Below are 12,993 nucleotides of genomic sequence, written 5' to 3' on the forward strand. Positions count from 1 at the left end.
TGGATGGATGGTGGATGGATGGATGGATGGATGGAAAAAACAACAACCTTACAATTAAACCTGGTTTCTGTTGGTGTAATAATGATGCAATTTATCACTGATGGACAAGCCAAAACATTAATCACTAATCAAAATCCTATAAGCATTTATTTATTAGTCATCCATTCACACCTTACCTCTAAACCCTGTAAACAGACTATTTAAAGACACTCACTAATGACTGGGTTCGAAAGCTATTGATGGCTTTCTTTTTCTCTCCCTCCCTCAGGAGTAGACGGTAATCAGCACCGTCTGCTCACAAGCTGTAAGGATGCTCAAGAGAACACACAGTCACACAAGCAGACCTCCTGGGTTCATCTTTGGCTCAGTGTTAACAGAATAAACGATACGGTGGGTGTCCTCTACAGAGAGGCAAGCGCTAATAAGCCTGGCTATCATATTATACTTACCACCATCCACATCCCATCCTCATTTCTCAACAGGGTGTGAAGTGTTTAGAGACAGCCATTATCAACTGTTACTGATATTAAGATTTTGTAGCCCTAAGCTTGGAGGTTGATTCACATGAAGTAGGATGACGGGAAACATACTCAATAAACTGATATTTTAAGGGGCATTTTTGAAGCATTTTCCCCATAAGTTCACTATGTCAAGAGTTGCTTTTTGCACCAAATCATCTCATTTCTTATTGTGAGAACATTACTTTTTAAAGTAATGCAGAACATTATTACAGTACATATGTAGAACAATTTAGTTGATAGGTGGGTGGGTGGGTGGGTGGATGGATGGATGGATAATAAATAACAACTAGGATATGAATAATAGCTGTGAAATTAAGAAATCAATCAATATATAAATAAATGGTATACAAGTGTGTACGTATATATATAAAATAAATTATACATTTCTAAATGAATGAATGAACAGGACACATGAACTGGAGGGGCATTCATTATTCTTGAGGGGGCCATCATGGGGGCCATATTGGTAGTTGACCCCACCGGTTAAAATTGCTTTCTGTTGGTGGGGGGTAGGGGGGTCACAAATTGGGACTGAAAGGGCACAAATCAGCTCTGAGGAGCTAATGCCCCCTTGTGCCCCCTCATGGCGCCGGACCTAGAATAAGAACACTGTCTGCACATCCCGAAAAACACATGATCTCTCCTTTTTTCCACCCAGTTTCCAATTGCACGTTGTTCTAATAATGGCTGTTATCCAGCATGGATTCTCATTAATCCTCGCTGGTTAGCGCATAGCTGACAGACTGTCACCAATGTTTGTATGTCTTCTCAATCACACACATACACACACACTGATGGGATCAATAATACCACCTTGTTGGCTCTCAGGAAACAAAGCCATTTGTCTGACAGCTCTGCCAAACCTAAGGGTTTTGGTAAGCACCCTTTATCAACACACATACACACCATAAATACTTTCACGCTGTCTCTCCCTTCTTTCCAAAAAAACAAACAAAGAATGAGTAATTTCCATAGACATGTGATACTCACATGAACAATAGTGGAGAACTCTTGCACTAAACCATTCAATTCCAGCAGGTCCTAAACAAAGATACCACAACAATCACACACATTGAATGTTTTTGTATTCAAATATATTTGTGTGTTTGTAAGTGTTTGTTTGTGTTACCTCAGCTAAAGTGTCCCAGGACTCAGCGGCGTTCTGTTCTGAAGCGATTTCAGGCAGGAGTAGCTGTGCTTGAGTGACAGAGGAACCGGGGACACCTGTTTCACCGTAACCTAACCCATCACATGAAAGGGAAAATGCTTTAAAAAAAAACACACACACATCTTGTTTAACTTCATAAAACACAGACACACCAAGGAACACATACTGTGCAATTTATCCGAGTCAGTGGCGATAGTTTCGTGAAAGTCTGTGCCGATGGTTTCGTGAAAGGAAGGCCTATTGACAGAATCCGAATGCATCTGTAGGAACTCTTGAATGGCAGTGGAGGCTCGATCTCTGATTGGCTGAACAAGTGTCTCCAGAGCTTCGGCATCAGCGCTGCGGACCCGCCCACACAATTTCTCCATCTCCCGCAGGTTAGATCGCAACTGCTACAAAGAGAAAAAAGAAAGTCTGTGTGATAAGTGGATCCATGATTTTATTCAAAACCTCTATATAGCATGTTCCTTCTACACAACATTGACTTGTTCATTTGAGCATCAAAAATGTGGTAAATAATACGAAATATATAACACTCTGAATGATTATGTCACATTTCAACACTGTAAAGAAAGACCCTCATCTGACACAGTACTGTCGAAGATCTGAAACCCAAAACTGCTCACACTTTTTTTCACTCCATGCAAGTACAACCAAACACATTTATCCAGATACATTCTCATTCACTTTAAGTTTAAATATGCCAACTTTATCACTTTAAGTTTTCAGTCAAAGCTTAAACATGTTTGTGTGAGTGTGCAAAAGTTGTTAAAATTAAAAATATAAATATTTATAACAAACACAGGGTTCCCACACATATTGACCAATGAATTTCCATTGCTTTCCCATGCCCTTTACAGTTGTTCATGATTGATTACTAGATTTATTTTAAATAATTATATTTTTTCTTGTCAGAGCACAGTCTCAAATAGACTCTAAACAGACACACTGATTTTACACTCCCAAACAGCAAAATTCAATCAATGGAATATAATTCAGCAGGGAGAAAAACATTAAGAGGTTAATACTGTGTTTCTACATGGAGATGAAAGGGTTTTGTCCAAACTTTTTCAATTTATTCAAGTTTTCTATAAGGATGAGAACCCTGTAATGATTTATTTTCTCATTAATTCCAAACCAGATCTGGACAAAAACCAGACGTTATAAATAAATAAAAATAAACTGGTGCTTTGACAGGTCCTGTCAGCTCACGTCTGGAAGCAAACATCTAGCAGGGATTACAGATCAATTCATATGTATTGAACACAGAGGTCAAAGTTAACAGCCGGCCAATCAAAGTGTTCCGCTCGACTGCACTCATTTCACACTCTGAATAATCATCCTCAGGAACATCCGTCTTAATTGATTCACACACAGAGAGTGCTAAACATTACTAACATTTGCAGCTGTGAAAAAAAGTTGCTGCCTTAAATTTAAGTACAATCGACTTGGATGTTTAAGTCATTCCAACTTAAATAACATTAAACTGATTTTAAAAAATGAGTTGAATCTTGTATAACTCATAAAAAGATGCTGAAAATTGCTTAACTTAATTTGATGAGTTAAAGCAATGTAAAAACATATATTGTCATAACTTATACTACAGGGCTGTTGAATGCTTGAATCTGATTGGTTGAAGAACGTTCTAAGGTGTGCATTATTTTCAGGGAAACGCACAGCTAAAGTAGTTCCAGGCAGGTCTTGACCGCATTACAGTTCCATATCACTTCGCGTAGTTAACGGTAATAACGGAAAATAGGATACAATTCATAACAAGAAATAACATGCAGCCCCATGCGCTTGATCTGGAATTTTCAATGTCTAGCTTCACAATCAATGGAAACATGCAGTTTAATTTTAATAAATAAAGTAGTCCTAGGCCATCTATAATCAATAGAAAATTAAACTGAATATAGGCTAAATAAATGGATAGTCCTGCAGTACGGATTTTTATATATAACAAATAAATAATTATTGATAGGTCTACTTGTTAAAGGGGCTTTGTGTTTCATTTATTTGGCTAGTCTACTGTCATCTGTCAATAATAGAAAAAAGAATGAACAAATTAATTATAACGAATTGAATTAATAAATAAATAATAATATTGACGCACATGCTTTTCTGTCTCATTTTTGCAACATCTCTCTATAATAACTGCATTAATAACTGCATAAAGCCGGGGACACACTTTAAGGCCGGTTATGAATGTAATTTGATACTTATCTGATCATGACCAAACGCGTGTTCAGCGCATTCAGTCTGTGTTCAAAGTCGGTGTTTAAAATCTGCTGCAGTCGATGAAAACAGTCAGAGAATGTGTCAGCTAGTCGTGTGTCCCAGCATTAGTCTGCTATCAGTGGCTCAAACCTCCGTTACTAACTCTAAAATGACGTTTTGGAATTAGCAACGGAGGCATTGGACTAGATGCGTAAGAAATTAGACCTACATACAAGAGCGTTTTAATGACAAAAACTTTACAAACGTCTTGAAATACATAATCTGAACAATGTTTCGAGGTGTGGTAACTGTAGTATAAGCGGAATAATTGACTTCAGGCCGTTGAATTATTAGAAAAATAATGCACACCCGAGGTGAACGGCCACTCCGCTTCGCGTCGTGACCGCATTACCACCTCGGGTGTGCATTATTTTTCTAATAATTCAACGGCCTGTCGTCAATTATTCCTTACTTATTGATCATGTACAGCAGGGTTCACCAATCTTGGTCCTGGAGGGCCGCTGTCCTGCAGAGTTTAGCTCCAACCAGCTCCAACACACCTGTTTGAAATTTTCTAGTATGCCTAGTGAGACCTTGATTAGCTGGTTCAGGTGTGTTTAATTGGGATTGGAGCTAAACTCTGCAGGACAGCGGCCCTCCAGGACCGAGATTGGTGAACCCTGATGTACAGTGTAATAAAGGGTGGGGACACCAAGGATCTCAAAGACAGCCAAAATAAATCTTCATCTGGGTCAACACACTCTACTCTCCCTCTCAATCCACCTTCTATAGTTGTGTGATGAGAGCAATCTTAAGGGTTTTTGCTTTCTGTCTCTCTCTCTCTTTCTGTCCCATGGGAGCTACTTTAACAATGTCTGTCTTGTTTCCTTCTATTGTCAGTCGTCCACATCGCGCTGACACAGAAACACTTGCAGGCTCTCACACACTCTCTGCAGTGGTGGACACAGGAAAGCTCTCTGACATCTCTGGGGGGACCAGACCTGGGTGCTAAGGTCAAACACACACACTCACGGCACACAACACACTCCAAGGACTGCCCCGGGAGAGACGCGGACAGACTCTGAGAGACATTAACACACAGGCTGCATGCTTGTCTGGCCATTAGGAAGAGAAAAGACATCATACGTACACCACACCGTACACCAGAGACCTGAGTCAAACATTACTTAATATATCTAGACACGCTCACAGCTGTATCAGAACAGGATGACAGCATGATATGAGATCTTTTTATTATGCTCAGATACATTTGTGGATGCACAGATTACTTTGCTTTCTTTTAATCTTTAGTTTAGCCTGGTCAAACCTGACCAACATGATGACTTAAAAGAGACAATTTATTTATAGCACACGTTTCTCACACAAATCTATTGACTTCAGAAGACTTGGAATACAGCGCACGAGAAGTTTGAAAACCACTGTCTCAGACATCTTGCCTAACATCTCCTTTTGAATTCCATTGAAGAATGTCATACAAGGTGAATTAAAGATAACAGAATGTTCATTTTGGGCTGAACTGTGCCCATATGACGTGAAGATTTATTATACAACTTAACCATAGCAACAGCCTGTTGCATCACTAAGAATGTTTTGTCCAAGCAACATTCCACAGTGCCTTGTGGCACATTGGAATGTTTTCAAACCAGTGCACTACCCTGAGAACATCAACAAAACCAACAATGAAATGGAAAGATATTTTCTGTGAACTGAAACAACACATATGAATAAACACAATCTGCCGCCAAGTTCATCCATGCTGTTAATGGTATTTCTCCCACACGTTGCGACCATGACTTTAACATATAATTTTATATAATTTTACATAATATAGAAGAATATATCATTTTATAGAGCCTGTACTCCCAAGAATAATTACTAGTAGCCAGAGAGATACTCAAAATGAGCATATGCAACTTTTCAAAAGTTGTAAAATGTTTTTAAAATAATTATCTTATGCTCACACAGGCTGCATCAAAAATACAAAAACTGTAACATTGTTTTTTTTCAGTAATAATAACAGTAATACTGTTTTCTATTTTAATATATTTTCAAATGTCATTTATTCCTGTGATGGCAAATCTGAATTTCTTCAGTGTCACATGATCCTTTAGAAATCATTCTAATTAGCCGATTTGCTGCTCAGTAATGTTTTACTGACACTTTTAATTAATTTAATGTTTCCTTCCTGAATAAAAGTTTTCATTTATTTTTAAAAAAGTATTCCTAACTTCAAACTTTCACAGTGTATATTATTGAACTATAGATTTTAATTTCTTTTTTTTAAAACTTCCGATTTTATTAATTGTCATGATTTCTGGAAATCTGGATATTCTCTGAAATATTCTGGCTTTCATGTTCAGGCATGAAGTGTTGTCATTCAACACCAAAACACTGCTGTAGTTATCACCGCCAATCATCACAATAGCCCATAATTTCCCAAGTTTTTCATTTATGATACACTTTTGTTATACCTGGACAGTGCGGCTGGAGTTGATGTGCTCTTGGTGCAGTTTGTCCCATTGTCTGCTTTTCTGAAACTGCAACAAGGAAGCACAATTAATTCATTTCACAGCTTTAACTATTTATGGACATTTAATAAAGTCTCTTCATGATCACAGCCTGGTATTTCACAATAATCTAGGTTTCCATGGCTATGCAAGACCTCCCAATACCCTGTTATCCTATTATATGTTGCTCAAGCAGACTGACTGGGAGAGATTTCAGATACACCATGAGATCTTCAGCACTCGACTCCCTATGGTGACCGCACACACAGACACATGGCTCTCTCTGTTGACCATATGCTGGGATTTGCTGCCGCTGTTCATGTGTGAGTGTTTGTACCTTTTCTATGTTGTGCTGGTGCTTGTGCAGTCTCTCCAGGTCAGTGGGGATGGCCACTTTAATGAATTTCAGAATGGGGGGCTCCAGGCGCCGGAGTGGAAGCTTACCAGCTTCCTCCGCCATCATGACTGTCTCTTATGACCTCTCTTAAAAGGTCACAGGCTTAACACATCCATTCATACTCAGTCTTGCTCTAAAAGAGAGTCATATATTATATTCAATATATAAAATTGAATTTTATTACATTTTAAACATTTCATTAAACATTATGGTACTTTACAATAAGATCCCATTAGTTGGCATTTGTTAATGCATTAACTAACAATGAGAAATGCATTTGTTTACAGTATTTATTCATATTTGCAACTGTTCATTGTTAGTTCATGTTAACCCAGGTCTATTAAATAATATTAACAGATATAACTTTTGATTTTAATAATGTAATAGTAAATCTTAAATTAACTTTGATTAATTAATGCTTCAGAAGTAGTTTTCATCATTAGTTCATGTTAACTAATGTAGTAGAACTGGAACCTTATTGTCAAGTGTTAGCAATATTATTAATAAAAAATATTATTGAAGATAATACAGGATGAAATATAAATATTAAGGGATTGTTCTAAAAAGTTTTTTCTATGAGAAAGTAAAATAAAAGTGCTGGGATGTTATCATCGTATAGTCTAGTTGTAGTATCAGTTGGTAATACCATGGTACTTTGATATAGGCGATACCACTGAAGTTTGGTTTGTCCAAAAATATGTCCAAAAACACGGTATTACTATTACCATGTTATATGAGCAGAAGACATGGTAAAAGTAACACCACACAACATCAATACTAAACTGCAACTGTCACATGTAAACATTGTCAGCTGTCAAAAAGACCACGTTTAGCGAGATCAGTCTGTTAAACTATCAATGTTAGCTGACAAAACGTTTATTTTCTCATATTTAACATTTTACCTTTAATAATCAATAATAATAAAATCCCTAGGGCAAACAGATGTGTGTGAGTTCAGCTAGCTTGCTACACTTCCTCAACAGAGACTTCATTTTTAGCTCTGTGATAGTAAAACACATGAAACTGCCGTCTACAGTTTCACAATAACTCTTTCCTTACCTGTCGAGAAAACGGTAAACAGCGATCTGTAGGTGATTTTAGTCGCTGTCATCAACTTTGTTTTTGTAAACAGTGGTTTCGCTTTGTGCTGTGTGCAACGACAAAATGTGTCCGACTATGCGGAACTAATCATGTTTTAAAAGAGTAAACGTGCTCGAATATTAGATGTTTACCATCCACTTTACGAACAAGCAATGTTTAGTTACGAAAAATGCTTATTGTTTCTTATTAAATAGCAAAATACATTTGGACTTTTAAATTTGATATATGAAAGTTAAACTTTGGATTTCAGGTCTAATTTTATTATAGGCCTTTATAAAATCACTGTGCATACGTCCAATGTTAAATTAAATCTTTAAATTGGCATTTCTCTTTTTTAGAGATAACACTAACGTTTTATAATGTTAAATGAATTGTAGAAATCTATTTGAGGTAAAAATATGAGATCATTGTAAAAAAAAAAAAAAAAAACTTCTCACCCAGTGTTGTGTGTGGAGTTCTAACATACTGTCCTTCTGATTCTAAGCTGCCCCCAAAAAACCTTCCTACAAATCAATGTTCAATGAGTTGTGTAAAAACGCACAGTAGGCTACATAACTGTTCCCATATGCCAGGAAATTCTTAAACAAATGTTTGTCCAGAGGTTTGAAATGAGGAGGTTATCAGAACATGATTAGATAATGATTATAGAATTGCATCACCGATCACAGGACTTTGCAAATACAATTCCAGGCCTTTTAAGCATAGTGTATACATCCTCTGTGTATGCAAATATATTAGGACCTTATAATTAAGGTTCAGACACACAAGGTACACACCTGCTCTTCCCTCAGCGGCCCAATGATCAGTGTTTCCGGCTTTAGGGAACACCAACGGATTAGCCACATGTGAGCACTGAGATCCAACCAAACCCACTGTGTGCTCCCTCCCTCCCTTCCATTCTCTCTCTCCCATTCTCTCTCTCTCTCTGGGTATCTTTATTTCTGTATCTCCCAAAGGCTTATTTGAAAAGCTCTGGCTCTATGGGTTTATTTTCCAGCCACACACATAGTACACAAAAAGAATGACATATAAAGAGATGTAACCACCATTTCTGTTTATAAAGAACCTATAAAGAAATCACCCACACAAACAGTCAACCAGCGTGAAAAGCCACAGTGCAGACAAGTTTCATAAGCCTCAATTACAGGTAAACCACCATATCTACATGACTGATAATCACTCCTCTGCTCTCCAATTGACTGATTACTCTCATAATAATAAAAAAGTGTTTAGTATTTTTATTATTATTATTATTATTGTTTTCTTAATGTATTTTGTATAACCTACATATAATAGAAATATGCATTTATTATTTATACATTATTTATTATTTTGCATGTGTGTGTGTGTGTGTGTGTGTGTGTGTGTGTGTGTGTGTGTGTGTGTGTGTGTGTGTGTGTGTGTGTGTGTGTGTGTGTGTGTGTGTGTGTGTGTGTGTGTGTACAGTATATACCATTAAATGGTGGGGTCAATAAGATTTGTTTAAAGAATGCGTTAAATTCATCAAAAGTGACAGTAAGTACATTATAATGTTACAAAAGATTTTTTATTTTTATTTTTTTAAAAGCTGTTCTTTTTAACTTTCTGTTCATCAAAGAATCCTGAAAAAATGTATCATGGATAGATCAGCATATTAGAATAATTTCTGAAGGATCATGTGACCCTGAAGACTGGAGTAATGATGCTAAAAAAATGCTTTGCCATCACAGCAATGAATTACATTTTAAAATATATTAAAATAGAAAAGAGTTAATGCAGATAAATGCAGCTTTGGTGAGCGTTAGACACTTTATTAAAAAAAACATTTTACCAAAAATATTACCAACCCCAAACTTTTGAACAGAAGGGTGCGTGTCTACACAGTATAATATATGCTTACACAAATGTGTGATCTTAAATATCAATAAAACTTTGATTGAGCAAAGACATAGAGAAAAGAGAGCGTGAGATACATTAAGGCAGAGAGAAGGAGTGGGAGGATGGAAAAAAACTGAAATTGCTTGTGGTGGAATCTGAAAGGGCTTTTGAGGTGGAGAATCTGAACCCAACAACCTGGCATGTCTGCAGTGTGTTCAGCGAATCAGTCTTAACTTTTGACAAGAAGCAGCACTCTCCATCTATCCATAATGTCCCTCCCCTACCAGCTGAGGGGGAGTCCCGCTGTAGCAGGGTAATACCATGTGCCTGTGAAGGGACCAATCTTCATCATATCACCATCATCTTCACTTGAACCCTAAAACTCAAAAGGCCAGACCACATTATTTCAGATGAGATTAGAATCTGGAATACCCCTCACAGATTAAACAGGGCAGTGCAGCCTACACTTAAACTTCATGCCAAAACAAAATCTATTAGAAATAAATGTTTACATTTTCTGAAGAAAATGCGATTGGTGTTTGCCTGTGCCACGTACAGTGCTGAGGTGTTTTGCCATGCATTCTGAGTGTTTTCATAGCTATATGGTTGCTGTGTTGTTCTTGGTACCTGTGATCTGCAACTTTTAGATATGGCTCAGGTTTCTCTTTCAACGCAATTCTATTTGATCTTTTGCCCACTTTTTCATCTACTAGAAAGTCTTTTATGTTGACCAGCAATTTTATGCAATGTCATAACTGTTTTTTCAGGGTGTGAATTCAACATTACAGGTCAATATTAAGATTAGAATTAGAGGTAGAGTTAGAGCTTTTGTCAAGAGTTTGATTATCTTGTTCAATTTAAGACCATTCGAATATGTTATCTCCATCAAGCAGTTTTAATAAATATACAGTGAGGAAAATAAGTATTTGAACACCCTGCTATTTTGCAAGTTCTCCCACTTGGAAATCATGGAGGGGTCTGAAATTGTCATCGTAGGTGCATGTCCACTGTGAGAGACATAATCTAAAAAAAAAAATCCAGAAATCACAATATATGATTTTTTTAACTATTTATTTGTATGATACAGCTGCAAATAAGTATTTGAACACCTGTCTATCAGCTAGAATTCTGACCCTCAAAGACCTGTTAGTCTGCCTTTAAAATGTCCACCTCCACTCCATTTATTATCCTAAATTAGATACACCTGTCTGAGGTCGTTAGCTGCATAAAGACACCTGTCCACCCCATACAATCAGTAAGAATCCAACTACTAACATGGCCAAGACCAAAGAGCTGTCCAAAGACACTAGAGACAAAATTGTACACCTCCACAAGGCTGGAAAGGGCTACGGGGAAATTGCCAAGCAGCTTGGTGAAAAAAGGTCCACTGTTGGAGCAATCATTAGAAAATGGAAGAAGCTAAACATGACTGTCAATCTCCCTCGGACTGGGGCTCCATGCAAGATCTCACCTCGTAGGGTCTCAATGATCCTAAGAAAGGTGAGAAATCAGCCCAGAACTACACGGGAGGAGCTGCAATGACCTGAAACGAGCTGGGACCACCGTTTCCAAGGTTACTGTTGGTAATACACTAAGACGTCATGGTTTGAAATCATGCATGGCACGGAAGGTTCCCCTGCTTAAACCAGCACATGTCAAGGCCCGTCTTAAGTTTGCCAATGACCATTTGGATGATCCAGAGGAGTCATGGGAGAAAGTCATGTGGTCAGATGAGACCAAAATAGAACTTTTTGGTCATAATTCCACTAAACATGTTTGAAGAATGATGAGTACCATCCCAAGAACACCATCCCTACTGTGAAGCATGGGGGTGGTAGCATCATGCTTTGGGGGTGTTTTTCTGCACATGGGACAGGGCAACTGCACTTTATTAAGGAGAGGATGACCGGGGCCATGTATTGCGAGATTTTGGGGAACAACCTCCTTCCCTCAGTTAGAGCATTGAAGATGGGTCGAGGCTGGGTCTTCCAACATGACAATGACCCGAAGCACACAGCCAGGATAACCAAGGAGTGGCTCTGTAAGAAGCATATCAAGGTTCTGGCGTGGCCTAGCCAATCTCCAGACCTAAACCCAATAGAGAATCTTTGGAGGGAGCTCAAACTCCATGTTTCTCAGCGACAGCCCAGAAACCTGACTGATCTAGAGAAGATCTGTGTGGAGGAGTGGGCCAAAATCCCTCCTGCAGTGTGTGCAAACCTGGTGAAAAACTACAGGAAACGTTTGATCTCTGTAATTGCAAACAAAGGCTACTGTACCAAATATTAACATTGATTTTCTCAGGTGTTCAAATACTTATTTGCAGCTGTATCATACAAATAAATAGTTAAAAAAATCATACATTGTGATTTCTGGATTTGTATTTTTTTTATTTTTTTAGATTATGTCTCTCACAGTGGACATGCACCTACGATGGCAATTTCAGACCCCTCCATGATTTCTAAGTGGGAGAACTTGCAAAATAGCAGGGTGTTTAAATACTTATTTTCCTCACTGTATAAAATAGTTTTTATATAAGATTTGTCAGGTAATCTTGTATTTAATAAACCTTTATTTTATTTCTTTATTTTTTATTTCATATTAGAATCAAGCAGCATCAATAAATAACCTGACAAATCTTTTATTTAATAAACTTTTATTTTTATTTTTTAAATGTTTCATGTTCTATAGAATGATCTGAACTAATGCAAATGTGCTCTTTGGCATTAGAGATGATTTGCATGTGTGTGTGAGCCCCGGTCCCGCTCTTCCGCTAAAGCTTTGTTTCCAGTCTCCACAGTGTGAGTCCAGCCCTGCTGATCCCCTCAACACCCTCGCTAACAGCCAATCAATATATCATGAGCCACACAAACACGCCACACCATACTTACAGGGAAATGAGGAGTATGTGTGTGTGTGTGTGCCCCTCCCCTGCAGCTCTAATACAGGGTTTTAATGAAGACTCCAGGGGGGTCGGCTACCTGTCACTCTGAATCGATCTGCCCTCCTCCAGACTGACAGCTTCACCAACCTACCATCCACCTGTCTTAAGTGTGTGTGTGCCAACGTGAGAGTGTTTATAACATCCTCTGAAAGCTTGATATATATAAATATATAAAAAATATACATACACACACACATATATATATATATATGTATTATATATCTATTAAATATATATTATAGTTATAATCAATATCCTCC

The 12,993-nt window shown here is 37.6% G+C and overlaps 1 protein-coding gene across 1 annotated transcript in view; it reads right to left on the reverse strand.

The window, feature by feature from the left end:
• stx17 (syntaxin 17) overlaps positions 1-8,013 on the reverse strand; it is a 19,823-nt gene extending 11,810 nt beyond the window's left edge. Inside the window, exons 1-6 of the mRNA XM_079894746.1 lie at positions 7,891-8,013; positions 6,772-6,964; positions 6,399-6,464; positions 1,856-2,081; positions 1,651-1,760; positions 1,512-1,562 (exon numbers count right to left, since the gene is read on the reverse strand). Coding sequence (XP_079750872.1) covers positions 1,512-1,562; positions 1,651-1,760; positions 1,856-2,081; positions 6,399-6,464; positions 6,772-6,897 — 579 coding nt within the window. The 5' untranslated portion in view covers positions 6,898-6,964; positions 7,891-8,013. The remainder of the gene's footprint in view (positions 1-1,511; positions 1,563-1,650; positions 1,761-1,855; positions 2,082-6,398; positions 6,465-6,771; positions 6,965-7,890) is intronic.
• Positions 8,014-12,993: the final 4,980 nt, after the last annotated feature.

This window comes from Squalius cephalus (genome assembly GCF_949319135.1).
Source record: "Squalius cephalus genome assembly, chromosome: 15".
Classification (NCBI taxonomy): Eukaryota; Metazoa; Chordata; class Actinopteri; order Cypriniformes; family Leuciscidae; genus Squalius; species Squalius cephalus.